The 17187-nt window shown below is 34.8% G+C and overlaps 2 protein-coding genes across 2 annotated transcripts; both read left to right on the forward strand.

Annotated features, from left to right (window-relative positions):
* Positions 1 to 203: 203 nt before the first annotated feature.
* CBG22453 lies at positions 204 to 6444 on the forward strand (the record flags this gene model as incomplete). The annotated part of the gene is made up of 7 exons (XM_002646951.1): positions 204 to 379; positions 1906 to 2093; positions 2946 to 3269; positions 3316 to 3504; positions 5080 to 5251; positions 5951 to 6086; positions 6238 to 6444. The coding sequence occupies 7 exons, from the start codon at positions 204 to 206 to the stop codon at positions 6442 to 6444; spliced, it is 1392 nt and encodes a 463-aa protein (XP_002646997.1).
* Positions 6445 to 10711: 4267 nt separating this feature from the next.
* Positions 10712 to 16793, forward strand: CBG22452 (the record flags this gene model as incomplete). Its single annotated transcript, XM_045244933.1, has 8 exons — positions 10712 to 10891; positions 10941 to 11080; positions 11569 to 11647; positions 11696 to 11793; positions 15404 to 16067; positions 16237 to 16397; positions 16560 to 16647; positions 16692 to 16793. The coding sequence occupies 8 exons, from the start codon at positions 10712 to 10714 to the stop codon at positions 16791 to 16793; spliced, it is 1512 nt and encodes a 503-aa protein (XP_045097570.1).
* Between the last annotated feature and the right edge of the window lie 394 nt (positions 16794 to 17187).

Genomic DNA, 17187 nt, shown 5'->3' on the forward strand with positions numbered 1-17187 from the left:
AAGCTCCGCCCACCGGTCTCCGCCCCTTCAATGTGTTATACCTGGTTCATAGAGAGACCTTTTAATTTGGATATGGTATCTGATTTTCGTTCCAGAAGTTTTTTCTCTCGAATTTTCAATTTTTTGCCGCTTGAGAAGTTTCTTAATTCCTTTTTTTCAAATTTAAAAACCATTCATACAACTTTTCCGAAATTCCAGAACCAATGATGTTCCAACTAACACCCAGACGACATGAGCTCGTCTCGGTGTTCATGGTTTCTATTGGAACGACTTTTATGTTTTTGGGATACGATGTGCAATCGATGATGGCCGAAAGTGTACTCCATTCAGTTAGTACAAGGAATCCGGATAGGATTAGCGAGTATGCAGGATACTATGGGTGAGTTTTGGATGGCCTCAGATCTGCAAGTAGAGGTTTCTAGGTCAGTTAGTTGGTTTTTGGGTTTTCCGGTTGTTCTAACGACTACTGTAGTGAATCTCTATTGAAATTGCTGAAAATTACTGTTTCAAAAAGTTGATACATTATTGTTTCAATTTACTGAAATTGATAACTGTTAATGTCTCAAACAGAAATCTGAATTTAACAAAAAGTTATTTTTTTCTAGCCTTATCAAAGTTACTTTTCATTATTTCTAGAATACCAAAGTTTTGTGATAATTGTTAGTAAGGAATACTGTATCAAGCAAGTAGTTATATTCCTAATTGAAAATCATATGAAAATATTGAAGGCTGTATCCGATAAGCCACTGAACTTTTAACTTTGAGCCAATGAGCTAAAGTTATGGAGCCCCACGAATCCATGTTTACTGTATCAAACAAGTGATATTCCTAGTTGAAAGTTATAATAACATGATAAACATCATATTAAAAAAAAAGCCGCTTAAATTCTAAATTTGAACCAATTTATCTCGGTTCCTTTCAAAGAAATCCAAAAGTGGTCACCTGACAAAATATTTTTGATAAAATGATAAACATTTTGTTAGAACAATTTTGATATCTTTCACAGTAATCGAGGTAAATTGTGTCCTAGTTAGGGTGTATTTTCATTACAGTGTTTGCAAAAAAGCTCCCAACATTTTATCAACTTTTTGAAACTGTAATTGACATAATTTCAAAAAAAAATTACAGTATCAAGTAAACCAAACGTAGATGGCTTAAATCTAACTTTTTGGTGACATATCTATCAGCTATTCTTATCCGTTTTTTTTTCAAATTTCACTGTTTCATTATGGTTCTAAATTTCGTATAAGATCTCCAATTTAGTAACAAATCGCCATTACAAAATTTCAGAGAAATTTTAATTTTTAAAATAATAAATTTAGTTTAGCACTAACTAGAAAGGTGCTCTAATTTTGGTTCATGTTACGTTGGTTCCTGTATTAGGTATCAGAAAGTTACTAACTAATAAAACAGTTTAGCCATTATAAGAATTGATTTGTCAACATTTTTGGTAGCTCTATCGGGAAATGAGATGAATCGGGTCAAAGTAAGGGTGAAATTTGGAGCAAAAAGGATAACAACCGTGGAGATACATGTTAGCAAAAAGTGGATCATAAGTCATCTACATAATGTCTTCTTGATACAGTAAAACATTTTTCGAAACAATTTTAGTTACAATTTCAAATAGTTTATGAATGTTTGGCAGATATTCATGAAAGTGCTAATAACAAGTAGAAGACCATGAAAAATTACCGGATATTCAGTAGTTAGCAATTCTACATGATATGCTTGAAGATTTTGATAAGGTAAGTAAACAGTAATAATTTTGGTTAGTAAATTCCGTATTCAGCCCTAGGACTTATGATCAAACTAGTTCCACCATTTCTTAATTCGAAAACTCACCAGACAACAACTTACTAGATATTTGAAACAGTAATTTTTAGCAATAAAAACTATTTTTTCCAGCCAAGCCATCCAATACATCTCATTCGCCTTCTTCTCCCTATTCACAGCCACCATCCAATACTACATTTCATCGAAATCCATGCTCATGCTATCCTCAGTACTATTTGCTGTCTGCTACGTGGCATACATTCATGTCAATTCCTACATCTTCTACTCTTCCCAACTGCTTCTTGGATTCGCCTATGCAAGTGAGTATAATATGATCTTGAGGCTTCTATTAATTCAAAGGTTAAGAGCCTTGAAGTTCTAGACACTATGAAACTGAAAACTTTGTGTAGTTTCTAGTTTGTTTTTGTGACCTTTACCATCTCAAAAAACAATTATATATGGGTCACGAGACCCTTGAAATTTCACGTATTCTGGTTCTTGACATCATTCTGAGGGAACACATGGCAAGTGTGGGCCTTCTAGAAGATTCACGTGAAAACAGGCAAAATGGAAGCTAGAGGAAGACAAGACAGAAGCTGTGTAGGGAAGAAGCTAATGGTGGATAAGATAAGATCAAAGATAGAGTGGTCAGAAGTACAAAGATCAGATGAATCATATTATTTCACTATCGAGAGCATCTTCTCAGGAGAAGATGTATCCAAAATGAGCACTATGAAACAGAAAATGTTTTTGAGTTCATCGTTAATATTGATCTTAAAATGTTAATGTTAAAATGTTAATTGGGATTGCGACCATGTAGCTTACTGTGTAGTGGTACGGTATCACCAGCGTTGGGTCCACAAGCTCAGTTCCTCTAGGGGCGTATATGAACAGAGTTGTGTGAAAAATATAGTTGTGAGAAAAATATGTCCCCTCGTCGCAATAAGCTTCAACAAAATCATCATACATAATTGGAGACTATGCTACAGTAATATTTTGTATAAGGTTCAGCGGGGGTACATGAGATCTTAGGGTATGTTTAACGCCATTTGGCATACTGAATGATATACGAATAGAGTTGCTATAGCATATAGAAAGCGGCTATGGTTTGCAGCTATTGCCTATATACTCTAGGATCTCGCTTATTCCTCCTAACCTCCATATTTTTCCAGTGTACAACAGTGCTGAAGGAACATACCTCTCCGAACACTCGTCCCGCCGAACCATCGACTCCAACTCTGCCCTGGAAACTGGTCTCGGCCACACATCCCTGTTCTTTGGAGGTGTCACAATGCTATTCGTTTTCCATTTCGTACCACACACATTCGACGGACACTTTTTGAACTTTGATGAGCATGTAGTCCAAGTCATCTACTTCTCTCTTATGGCTCTTACCATTGTATCAGTGGTCCTATTCACATTTTTGCCAACAAAACAATTTGACTCAATCGCTCTGAACACTCCAAGAGTCACGCCTTCTCTATTGTCACAATTCAGTGTGTACTCTTTTTATTGGCTCGTATAAACCCAGTATACTTCCAGAACGCTTCGGAGAATCCTTCACCCATCTAAACACATCTCTTCTGATCTTCACATATGTCTACATGGGATGTATGGTATCGTTCATGTACGGAATTTATCCAACTTCACTGTCGTTCACTTCTGAAACCGCTTCTGACGTCTACATTATCGCATTGTACCTGTTAAGCTCTGGAGCCGCCGCGTTTTTGAGTGAGTTTTGGGAAATCGAGGGTTACGGTTTCAAGTGGGAGGTATGGAAGTTTTAGTGATGTTGTGTGTAGTATTATGAACACTTGAGGAGGTTTCACTAAATGTGGAGGGACATGGCAACGGATCATATTCCGTAAACACTGTAATAGGCCATCCTCTACTTTGAGCTCAATTATCTCGATTCCTATAAAAGATAAGGAAAATCTGTCAACGGATAAAATGTTGGTGATATTACGACAAGTAATTTATTAGTCAATACATTTTCCGTATCTCATATAGAAATCGAGATAATTGAGGTCAAATTGCGAGTATAGAGTGGTCTTCCATTGGAGTGTTTACGGTAAGTCTTTTGAGAGTTTGAACCTAATGTTGAAACTGTAGCGGCTTTGACATTCAAACACGTCATTAAAAGATTTAAAATTTGAGTAAATTTGAAACCAAAATGAAACATCAAATTTTTAATTCATACTAAAATTTGAACTTCTAAACCTAATATTAAAGGTTTGGTACTGATATCCGCTGAGCTATGCGGTTGTATACTGTTGGCCCATATACATAAGCTTGGGGTTCTTTAAACAAAATGGTTCTAACTTCAGTATTTTCAATCAGACAAAACTGCATTATCAGTATGAGCGAAATTGCAATACAAAAAGTTAGCATCATGGAACAGAACATATTGTTGTTTAGCTGAGATTCAGGGTTTTCTAAATTAAAAAGGTTTATAAGTTTTGAAAAAAATTTTAAAATCTTCAAAATTTTTGATATTTAGAATGAGTAAATTTTCAGAAAACTTAACTATGTTTTAAATGATAACCGAAATTTCAAGCTTAAAGATGATTCAGTTTTGAAACTGCAAAGTTTTAGTTTGAGTTATAGTACAAAGTTATAGTACTTTTGCAATTATTGTCAGTCCAATTAGGGAAAATTCGATTAAAACTGGAGGATTTGAACTCGTTCGCGAAATCCTAGGAGTCCAGCGTCTCTATCATTTTAGCTACACGATCAAAGTCGGCTGCAGAACTTATCATTGAGAACTAACTAACTCAAATGAAACCAAAACTTTGAAACTGGAAAAAATTATCTGGAAAATATGAAAATTCAGTTTCAAAACATTTCTAAAATCATTTCGACATTTTGCATTAATAGTAATCTTAATAGTAATTTGTAAAGTTTTCAAAAAATTTCATTAGCTGCTATTCCTCATTTTCGGTCTCTTATTTTTCTACCGTAACCCAAACACACCCAACTATGTATTAGCTTGACGTCACTTTAAACGTAATCTTTTATCATCCTTTATCAAGATCACAAACCGCAAAATTCTTGCATGAAACCTGCAAAAAACGACCATATACGAAACTAAATGACCTCGCGACTACGGAAAAAGAAAACAATGATTTCCTTCTGTTTCAACGAAAAAAAATTGTTAGGAATTCCTTGAAATAGTACAGCCATGATATCAATAGTTCAGAAACCAAACCGTCATATACAAAAACATATCTAATGACCCAGTTTGGTTTGATAGGAATCTATAGGGGATGAGAAGATATCTAGTTATGTAAAAAACCGAATTTTCAGGCGCCATGTTCATCCGACCAATGATTAAACGACTTCATAAGTATAAGTTGATTGTGCCAATGGCAGTACACTGTACATCGATGGCAATTGTCATGGTTTTGGTGTACTGTTCGGTGCCGAATGAGGCAACACAGAAGCCAACCAGCAATATGGATGTGTTGATTACGCCCAGGTATGAATGAAACAAAAAACTCAGAATATGATAGATTTATGAAACAGCCTGTTTCAAACAGATGGTTTCAAATTTGGGACTTGAGAAAAATGTCGTTGCGAACACACTAAAATTCTTTGGTTGAGTTATTCTTGTTGGTCGAATAATGAATTTGGGATCGCTAGAGGGTCAATAGAGGGCTACGGTAGGCGCATGAGAAAGTGAAAGGTGTATACTGTGCACATTGACTCAAAACTGCACACTCTTCAGGAGATAGAAAAAGCTCTATTGCATCATTATTAATACACGAACTCTAGAAAAAATGTTAAAAAATGAAAAAAATAAACTAGAAAAATACGGTTTCACTGAATCGATATGAGTTACATGGTGGATCAAATCCATTGATCCGCTTTCTTTATGTGCTGAAATATAAGCATACTTTAGCTATAAACTTTCAGCTCTCATAGCTCATTTGCTGTAAAAGATGTCAAAAAATGTGTACTGATAAATTAGTTATCATAATATCACCAATATTCTTTCAGTTGACAGATGTTTGATGACTCTTACATAAACCGAAATAATTGAGCTCGAAGTGTAAGTGTGTAGGGTGGGCTTCTATGTATAGGGCGGGCTTCTATCAGTTGATAGCGGTGCGGAAAGTTCAACTCCTTCAACAAAAACTGACAGTATGATGCCAAAATTCCATCTTAAACTTTTCAGCCGCTACCTATCAATCCTAATCGGGTTCCTTCTTGGCTTTGCCGACTTCACAATCACCATGACAAGATCTGTCATTTGCCAGATTGCTGTTCCAGACTACCGAGCTGAAATTTTCAGCTTGACACGTATTTATCAGGTTGGTCCCTCTTTTCGGATTAAAAAAAATTTTCTGCTTCAACAAAGTCATATATTTCCAGTTGAGACCTTAATCTGATAATCGATAAATCTCCAGCAGAAGAATTAAAAATCCAGATTACTGTACCTCCCTTTAAAATCCCATTTTCCAGTGCGTCGCTTCCTGTGTAATCCTCTTCATCTCGCCATACCTCACTGTCCGAAGCTGGATTCTCATTCTCATCGTTTTCCTTTTGGCTGGAATTGCAGCAATGTTTGCAGTTCTGTGCAGGACACATAATAATACGGTAGCCGCGCCAATTGAGCCGTTGGAGGAGGAAAAAGATGAAAAGTTCCAGGAGGAGAAGACGTTCGCTTAATTTTGGATTTGAAATTTTTTCTGTATAACATTTTTCTGTGCGTTTAGCATGACAAATTTCGACGAGGATTTCCGGTTTAGCGGAATCTTATTATTTGATGAATTTTGAAATGTTGTTACGGGTGACTTTTAATTATGAATGACCGATTTTTCTCGAAATAAAACTTTTTTCAATTTTGTTCAAGCATTCATATAAAAAAAGGCCAACTTTACGGGAAGACGAATATAATTTCTAACTCATTTGTTTAATTTGTAACACTTTGATTTTATAAGTGACTGATAGTCCTGAATCAATAAATTATTATTATTATTATTATTATTGTGTCACGATCGACCTACTAAGCAACTTTTAACTATTCTTCTGAAAATTGAAAACTTCATGAAACATAAAGTTTTGCAAGATTTTTAAAACTTATTTTCGAGTTTGAAAACGTCCAGAAATTCACATTAATTCCTGAAACTCTCGATCTTCTTCTCCTTCTTGATTCCCGGGTTTTTTTCTTCCGATATTTGAAAACGGGATTTTTTGGTCATATCCTGTAATCTATATATTACTGAAAGGTTTTTGAGAGATTTCATAGCCAAAATCACTTAAAGCCTTTCTAAAAAAGTGTTGCATTTCACTGAAAAAGGAGAAAAAATTCGGCCACCAGCCACGGAAATTCCTCTTCCATCGCATTTTCTCCGCCTATTTCTCATTTCTCTCAATTCCGCTGGAAAATAAATGCATGTGATACTTGTCTCCCTCTCTGCACTTTGGCACATTTTTTCTCTCTTTTTTTCTTTTTGTGCCAGATGCTCTCTCATTTCTTTTTCTTTTCCTATTTCTTTTTCCTCTGTTCTTTGTTGTTTTTTTCTCTGAAATTCTTTGTACTTGGATTTTTTTTCAATTTTCGCTGTTTTGCTTTGTCTGTAACTTGCAGACAGGTATTTCAGTTCATTCTTTTTGTACGTATCGGAGCGATGAATGGAGTGGAAACAAATTTTATGAGAAAAATATATCCAGACTTTGAAACACAATTTTTTCAAAGTTTTTAGAACTAAAAAAACTTCTAGAAATTCAGCTTTAAAAAGTGAAAAAAGCTTCTGAAAATCGGAATTTCAGAATTTCATGTTGAATTTTCAGTGTATTTCTTCACAATTCATGAGCAAATTTTTTTCGAAATCTTTATTCCTTGAAAAATTTTTCTCAATCATTATTTTGCAAAAAAAACTTCTGAAAAACTACAATTTTGAAACCGTGAAATATTTTCAAACGTTTCAAAAAAGTTTCCAGTTTCAAACTCTGCATTTTCTATGCTAATTTTTGTAATGAAATATTATCAGCCAAGAAAACAACTTTAAAAAAAAACGAAGAAAAAAGAATAATTCCCGTTTGCTACCAAAAATTTTTAATTTTTTCTTTCAAGCTTTAATTTTTGAATGTGCCCAACTGGATTTTGCTAACCCCCAACTTTGACGCAATTTATCTCGTTTTCTGTGTAACACATCAAAAAGTGGTCAATTAATAAAATCAATGTTGTATTTTGATTAATATTTTGCCAGTTGACCACTTTTTGTAATCTTTCACAGGAACTGAGATATATAGAGACAAACATAGGGGGCCTTTCTACTATATATACCGTATTTTAAGCTGAATTACCTCCATTCCCGTAGTACAGTACTCCACAAAAGTTTAATTCCACCCTCAGTTTGTACTGAAACACCTATTTAGGTCAATATTCGTGAAAAGGTGTCAACATGAAAAATAAAGGTCTCCCTTCAAAACCTACGTACGAAAAACTTGGAGCCATCAACGTGATCCGGAAACGAGAAACCGGAAAAATTCCAAAAAATCACGTTTTGGCCGATCCACAAAAGTTTAATTCCACTCTGAAAAAGTGAGATTTTGGAGGTTTTTGAACTCTGCGGCCACTTTTTGAAGGCCTGAATTTGAGGAGTTTTAAGATTCTGACCCCCATACACAGAGACCATTATACACGGTTACTGATATCCAAATTCCGGATGTTAGATATCCGGATTTCCGGATTCCGGAATCAGGATTTCCGGATTCAAAATTCCGGATTTCGGTTTTTTTGGGTTCTGGATTATGGTTATTGAATTGTGTGTAGTGGATTTAGAATATGTACTCCGGATTCTGCGTTCCGGATTCCGGATGATGGATTCCGGTTTCCGGATTAGCTTTTTGAATGAGTTAAAATGTCCCGAGAACCTGAATTTCAGGTTTTCTTGACAAATAAGCGTTTCAGAATGTTTCTGGAAGGCTAAGAAAGCTTCTGATGTTCTGAGGGATTCTGAAGGGACCTGGAATTCTGGGAGATTTTCCAGGATCACGAGAAACGGCCCAGTAGATTGCGTTCTAACTACCACGACCTCACAAAACATCGACGTGCATGAAGACGATATTCCAATTCATGTTTCTACTCCAAAAAGGCGAAATTCCGAGACGATGAGTTGATAGTCGGATCCGTTCATCTTCTTCGAAACAAAAAACTGTTTGATTGGACCTGCCGACGAGATTGTCGTCCTGGCCATCACGCCTTCATCTGTGAAACTTCTTCACGAGAATCTTATTTTTTGCTTTCGGAGTAGTTAGTACGCAATCTACTGGGCCGTTTCTCATGATCCTGGAGAATCTCCCAGAATTCCAGGTCCCTTCAGAATCCCTCAGAACCTCAGAAGCTTTCGTAACCGGAATCAGGAAGTTTGAATCCGGAAATCCTGATTCCGGAATCCGGAATCCAGATATTTTTCAAATTCAGGCTTTCAAAAAGTGGCCGCAGAGTTCAAAAACCTCCAGAATCTCACTTTTTCAGAGTGGAATTAAACTTTTGTGGATCGGCCAAAACGTGATTTTCGGAATTTTTCCGGTTTCTCGTTTCCGGATCACGTTGATGGCTCCAAGTTTTTCGTACGTAGGTTTTGAAGGGAGACCTTTATTTTTCATGTTGACACCTTTTCACGAATATTGACCTAAATAGGTGTTTCAGTACAAACTGAGGGTGGAATTAAACTTTTGTGGAGTACTGTAGATATTGGAAAGTAACCCACTGATAAAATGGTTGATATTTTATGTTTAACATTTTATTAATTGATATATTTTACAGTAAGCTAGATAAATTGAGTTAAAGTTTGGTGTCATTTTTTGAATTTTTCTGTCACAATTAAAAATGCTGGAAATATGACTCCATATGTGTACCTAATTAAACCTATTTTCTCAGCCATCCTTTTAGGTACCAAACCTCACACCCTTCTATTTATTTCAATATTTTCTCTGATTCTCTCATAATCTCCTTTTCTCTACAAAACAGAGGCCTCCTTCCTCAGTGGCAACAACTCTCTCTCTCTCTTTTATTTTTCAACTCATAGACTCTCCTATGAATAATTCATAGGGGAGGGCAACATATTCTCTTGACACAACTGACACCCTCTCTTAAAACTTACTGTTGAATTTTTGTTCCTGAAAAGTTGTTTTTTTTTGGTTATGTGGTTACGAAAATCTTGGAAAAAATCTTTTAGTTACATGATTATTGTTTATAGAAACTCAAAATTTTCAAATTGAATGTGAAATGGTAATTTATTATTTTGGGATTGTTGTTCTTGAAAACTTTTTTGAAAAGGTTTTTTATGGAAATCCTGAAAACTATATGATTATTTATTTATAATATTTTCTCTGATTAAAAAAATTACGGTTTTCAAAGCAAGTTATAATCTGTGACATAGATTTTTAAAGTGTTGATTGTCAGTTTTGATATTCGAAATTCTGAAAACATTTTGGTATTGGAGACTCTCAAGATTCAAGGAACTTCAAAAATTTTCCTGGAAATAATCTCCAACGATTTTGAAAACTCTGAAAATCTGAAAATACTTCCGATAATCAGAAAGAACCAAGCAATTCAATATAGTTTTGGAATTTCTCAGAAATTTGAAAACTTAAAAAAAACAAAACTAATTTTGCTGTTTTTCAATATACTTGAATTTCAATGGCAACTTCTTTACTGTTCAGATACGCCTTTTACCAAACGAATTCCCGAAATTTTCAAACTTTGAAAATTTTTTTTGTATTTTTCAAAGGTCTAGGATTGTTTTAATCTGAAAAACTGTTCCTAAAATAAATTTAATTAAACAAATTCAAACAATCCGAAAGCCCAAAATTCTGAAAAAAAACCTAATTTTACTGTTTCTTCAGTTTCATGAACATTCTGTTTTTTTTCTTGATTCGCTAACTATAGATAACCCAAACTTTATCAATTTCCAATTATTTCAGAATGTCGTCATCAGGAATTGTAACTTCCGCTTCAACAGTCTCCACCACAAATGCTTCGAAAAAAGGAAAATGGCCACCCCTACGGACCACATTTATGGCATCAATAGTGGCACTTGGCAGCTCTTTTAGCTTTGGATTTCAATTGCTCATCACTAATCCAGCACAAGGGTCATTTATAAAGGTAACCAGGCGTATCAGTCTCAAGATTATTTTTATCATAAATATTTCAGTTCCTGAACGCTTCCAAACACTCCAACGATCCGGACGACGCTAGGATTGCTCATTTGGAAAATCAGTGGTCCGTCATCGTTGCCATTTTCTTTTTGGGTTCAATGACAGGAGCGTTTTTCATCAAAACTGTGGCGGAGAGGTTGGTTTTTTTTTCCAGGAGAACGTCCTAAACCGTAGGAAACAAAAATTGCAGTAGTTTGAAATCTATATGAAACTGGAAAGTTTGTTTTTCAGTACTGTGAAAAAATTCCTTGTTAAAATTCTGATACCTCGAAATTCTGATATTCAGGTTCTCACAACCAGATTCTTCTTTTTCGGTAGTATTTGAAGTTTGAAGTCTTCGAGAGAATTGTTCCTTTTGATTTATTTTAAATCTTCCTTATATATAACAAGCTACACGCGTCTATCTGTCCTGATGTCAGCCGCTTTTGAAAAAGTTAAGAAATAATTTTATATTTACGTAACTCTTCAAGAAAAACAACGACGAACTAGTAATAAACTAAATTTAATCGCGTCGAAGGCGCACCCGCTTGCTGATTCAAAATAAATTTCCAAGAAATTCCAGTTACACGATGTTCTGATATTTTTCCAAAAATCAAAATCTCCGTTAACTCAGACTTTCTTTAGATTTGGTCGAAAAAAGGGAATCATGTTAGCGATCGTCACCCAAATCACCTCTTCTCTTCTAGCAATAACCAGCTACTGGGTAGGTTAGGGTTTTTGAGAAAATTCTGAAATTTTCAGACATTTTCAGATAGTAAATCACTATTTATTCGCATTTGCTCGGTTTACAATGGGTATGGGAATTGCCGTTGCTATGGGTATAGCAGCAATGTTTGTGACGGAATCCAGGTGAGATTTTCAGAAATATTTAGTGAAAAAAGAAATATTTACATGGAATGACTCCCAAGTGTTATCCTCGAAAAAAATTGAAACCTATATGGTTGGATAGAGCGTAAAAAGTTATTTTAGATTCCAAATGGAATAGTTGGTAAACATTTTTTGTTTGGGAGTTATGGTCCAAAAAGTACCAAAAAATGTCTAAATTTTCAAAAAATCATAACTTTGTCAGTTTATATCCGTTTGTTGAAATTTGAAAAACAGTAGATAGACAATTAATTGAACACTTGATAATTAACATTTTTAATTTTTTTCCTATTGATTGGATTATTGATTTTTTGAAAAAATCAAAAAAATTTTCAATATCTCAAAAATCCTAGGTTAACTTTTTTTTCATTATGACCATTGAATTCAACACATTTGATTTACTATAGAAACATATCAATACCACGGGGGAAATCATGCTCACACAAGTTATGCCGAAAAATATCGATTTTTGGCACTTGGCTTCTTTGAATTCGTTGTCCTCGGCGGCCGGTATGGTGAGGGGCATACTTGTTTTTGTGATTTTTACTTGCGTAAGGTTTGCCTAAAGTGTTTGAAATAGAATCCTGCGACATACAAAGTCAAATTTTCAAATACCATTTCTTAAAATCATCATCTTGAAAAAAGCAAAATTTTGACATGTGACAGGGCACATCTATAGTTAAACTTGATAGAAACGGCTAGACTATTTTTTAAACATAATCAGAAGAATGTAATCTTATCAACGACTTGATGAAAACAGCCAAACTCTTGTTAAAACATGACTAATTTGACAAAATCTTATCAACGGCTTGAACAAAATTTTGAATTAGGCCCTAGAAATGAATTAGGCCCTAGAAATGCAAAAAAATTCACTGATGATGGGACACCTTTTGTTTTTCATCATAACTCGAGAACGAAAAAAATTATCGAAAAACTGTTAACGCCATTCGATTTAAATTTAAAAATCACTATTAAAAAAATAAAATCAGATTGGTTCGTCTAGTGAAAGTAGGTTAAATGAACGATTTCCGAAAGATATCCTTCCAGCTTCGGACAGCCGAAATCGACCTTTTTCCATCTATTTTCACGATACGAAACAAACCAATAACATTTGTCTAATAGTATTTTTTAATTTTAAATCGAATGGCGTTAACAGTTTTTTTGATATTTTTTTTCGTTCTCAAGTTATGATGAAAAACAAAAGGTGTCCCATCATCAGTGAATATTTTTATTTTTAGGGCCTAATTAAAAATTCTGTTCAAGCCGTTTATAAGAGTTTGTCATTTTAATCATGTTTAAACAAGAGTCTGGCTATTTCCATCAAGTTTACCTATAGATGTGCCCTATCACATGTCACACTTCACCAAAAATAGGGGTCAGGCTCGGAAAATCGTAAATATTTTTGATTCTAGGGCCTAAATCAAAATTCTGTTCAAGCCGTTGATAAGATTATGTTCTTCTGATTATGTTAAAAAATAAGTTTGGCAGTTTCTATCAAGTTTAACTATAGATGTGCCCTGTCAAAATTTTGATTTTTTCAAGATGATGATTTTAAGAAATGGTATTTGAAAATTTGACTTTGTATGTCGCAGGATTCTATTTCAAACACTTTAGGCAAACCTTACGCAAGTAAAAATCACAAAAACAAGTATGCCCCTCACCATACCGGCCGCCGAGGACAACGAATTCAAAGAAGCCAAGTGCCAAAAATCGATATTTTTCGGCATAACTTGTGTGAGCATGATTTCCCCCGTGGTATTGATATGTTTCTATAGTAAATCAAATGTGTTAAATTCAATGGTCATAATGCAAAAATAAGTTAACCTAGGATTTTTGAGATATTGAATTTTTTTTTGATTTTTTCAAAAAATCAATAATCCAATCAATAGGAAAAAAATTAAAAATGTTAATTCTCAAGTGTTCAATTAATTGTCTATTTACTGTTTTTCAAATTTCAACAAACGGATATAAACTGACAAAGTTATGATTTTTTGAAAATTTAGACATTTTTTGGTACTTTTTGGACCATAACTTCCAAAAAAAAATTTTTACCAACTATTCATTTGGAATCTAAAATACTTTTCTCGCCTCTATCCAACCATATAGGTCTGATTTTTTGGAGGGTAACCCTTGGGAGTCATTCCAAGGGTAGGAAAAAAGTTTAGTGGACATTTTGAATAAAACAAATGATGTTTCAAAAACTTAAAGGAGGGTAGACATCAAAAATTTCAAAATTTTCATTTTTACTCAAAAGATTTAACTCTGAAGTATAAATATAGCTATGTACTTAAAAACCTGAAAAAAACACTTCAAAGACGAAAAAATGCTCTTTTTTGTCACCCTAATTTCTTCACTAGCTTGCTGCTGCGACGTCGCTTCATAATGTGAAAAACGCGATGGTCGCCTCTTACACGCGTAGTGTAGTGGGTACGCTCTAGGCTAGTATTCAGGAGGTCAGAGGTTCAATCCCTGCTGGTGTTTTTACTTTTTTCTTCCCTTGTTTCCTTCGGATTGAACTTTTTGAACTCGGAATTTCTGAAGGGCTACCAGCGTGCCGCCGAGGCCTCGCTCCGAGGTACCAAAATCAGTTGAAAATGAAGAAACGTGTTTTATTATGTTAACAAATAAATTATGAAAAAAACTACAATTAATTTTTAGAAAGAGACATGACAATTGAAAGAAAAACCACATAATTAAAACAATCCTCGTGCAGGGCTGGTCGTCGGAAGGTGAAGGAAGCAGTAAAAATGGAGACGTCTCTGAAAACCCTAGTCATAAAACAGTTTTTTATTCCTAGAGTAATAACGAGAAGTAATGAGATAAATAGGAACAGTGAAGAAACGGTTATCGAAGAGAAAATAGTTTTTTTCGCATGCCTATAAAAAACACCGGCGACTGGAAAAATAATCGGTCGATAGAACTTTAAATTTACATTAAAAAATTCACTTTTATATGGGTTTTATAATAAATGAGAAAAAAGAGCTTTTTTAATGTTTGAAGTCGTTAAAAATTGAAAAAAATAAAGTCGGGAAATAAAAAAATAAAAATGTTTGCGCGTGGGATTGCGCGCTTTAGGTGATAACACCGCGACGGCAAAATACACATTCCCTGAAATTTTCCCCGAAATTTTTGCTGTCTGCCCTCCTTTAATGAATGTTGGAGATGTGAAGAAATTTTTGGTTTCTTTTCAAATTTGTAGCTCTAAAATAGTGGTCCAGAATTTTTCGATTTTTCTGAAAATTTCAGAGTTAACTAAACAAAAGAAGCGCTTCAAATTTGTAGTTGTCAACTTTTTTGTACACGTCCAGCAAAGCGAGATAAGCGGTTTCAAATATGCACAACTCTTATTTCAGTGCCGATTGGCATGTCTCTTAGGATGAATTTGTACAAGAAGTTATCAACTACAAAAATAAAGTCCTCATATTGCTTAGTGTATTCTGAATATTTCAAACAATATGAAAACTTCAATACTAGTTTTGTAGAACGTCGTAATTGACAACTTTTAACTGAAAATACCAAAATTAGTGTGATTTTTTCGCCAGACTTGCAAAACATATATTTTCCTAGCGGCCGAAACAACAACTTCAAATTTCAGCCCCGCCCACTGCCGTGGCATCGCTTCTCTACTCAACGGAGTCTGCCTCCAATCCTCCCTAACCATTGGAGCGGTCCTTGCAATGCCAAAGCTTCTAGGAACTGAAGATCTCTGGTGGACCCTCTACCTCTTCCAACTAACCATCAATACAGTAGTCCTATGTATTCTACCAGTGGTCCATGAAAGCCCAAGCTACTTAGCTTCTCAAGAAGTCAAACATCACGATATCTTCAAGTCAAAAGTCACAGAATCCGTTAAATTCTACCATGAGATTCCCTACGAGGACGCTGAGAGAATAGCTGAGACTCTGATATCCACCCATCAAATATCTCGAAGCCAAGAAACAATTTTCTCCGTCTGGAGATCGCCGTTCAATCGTCGTGGGACCCTTCTCGGAATGATGGTTACTGTAGCGATGGCAATGTCGGGGATTACTGTAATTAATGCATTCGCTTTTGAGATTTTGATGGATGTTGGTATGGATCAGGACACTGCTGCTTTCGCGAACGCATTCATTTGTGTCTTCTCGTTGGCTGGAATTATGGTTTCCACGTGGATTATTGATCATTTTGGGAGACGACCGCTGATTATTACGACTTTTGGATTTTTGACAATTGTCAATGTGGCCATTATTAGTTTGATGTGGGCGTATTCTGAGACACAGGTGAGTAGGGATTAAATCACTGAAAATGACCGAAACTATAACGCTCTCGGCAAATTTGAAATCAAAACTTTCCGGAAATTCCGGTTTCAAAATATCCATAATCTTTTCAGCAGTTATCTTTGAACCGATTTGAAGCAGGGACTTAATCCAAACCAAAAATATCTTCCAGAACCAAATCGTCTCCTATCTTTTGATCTCCTCCATTTGTATGTTCAATTTCCTTTTCGCAATGGGACCCGGACCAATTTCCATGTTTATAACCGGAGAGTTGGTACCACAAACCTGCAGATCCGCATCTTCTGTATGGACCAACGCCGTTATGGCGGCAGTGTCAGTAAACCGCTATTTTCTCAAGTTCTGTAAAAGATATAAGAAAGTGGTCAACTCAAAAATGCTTATCATTATATCACCAACATTTTACCTGTTGACAACTTTCTGATATTTCTTATAGGAACCAAGATACTTCAGCTCAAGATAAAAATGTTCCTTCAGCCGTTTCCTAACCCTGACTTCCTACCTTCCCGTCAAGAACTTGACATCTGAACCAGTCGCCTATGCGATTTTTTTCATTATCCCTATGGTAACTACCCTATTACAGTAACCCAAAAATTTGAAAATCTACAGATTGTTGCTGTTGTCGTACTGTACTTTTTACTACCGGAGACAAAGGGAAGAAATGTTGAGGAGATTCGAGAGGAGTATGAGAGAAAAGCACTGCTACAATAATACTAGTTTTGTTATTTATTTTAATTTGTGTGAAAATGAATATTTAATGAAATTTTGGTATGATCTTATTACTTCAAAAAAACGGATAACAAATTTATCGGGGCGCTGAAACAGATAATTTTTTTAATTTTACAAAACTCGAGAACTCGATTCACTTAAAAATTTGGAATGCTTCAGAATCTCAAACTCTCGGAATTATTATTGTTTTCTAACTTTTTCAAGTTTCATACCAACTTTCTTTACACTCTAATAATTGAGACTCCTTCATAATAAATTTTCCAGCTATTCCCAGATTGAAAACAATTAAAGATTATAAAGCTGGAAGTTCGGAAAAAATACTAAAATTCGGCGATTTCTGAAATTCTTATTTTCACTAAAATTTCGAAAATTAGAT

This window comes from Caenorhabditis briggsae (genome assembly GCF_000004555.2).
Source record: "Caenorhabditis briggsae complete genome, chrIV, whole genome shotgun sequence".
In the NCBI taxonomy this organism is placed as follows: Eukaryota; Metazoa; Nematoda; class Chromadorea; order Rhabditida; family Rhabditidae; genus Caenorhabditis; species Caenorhabditis briggsae.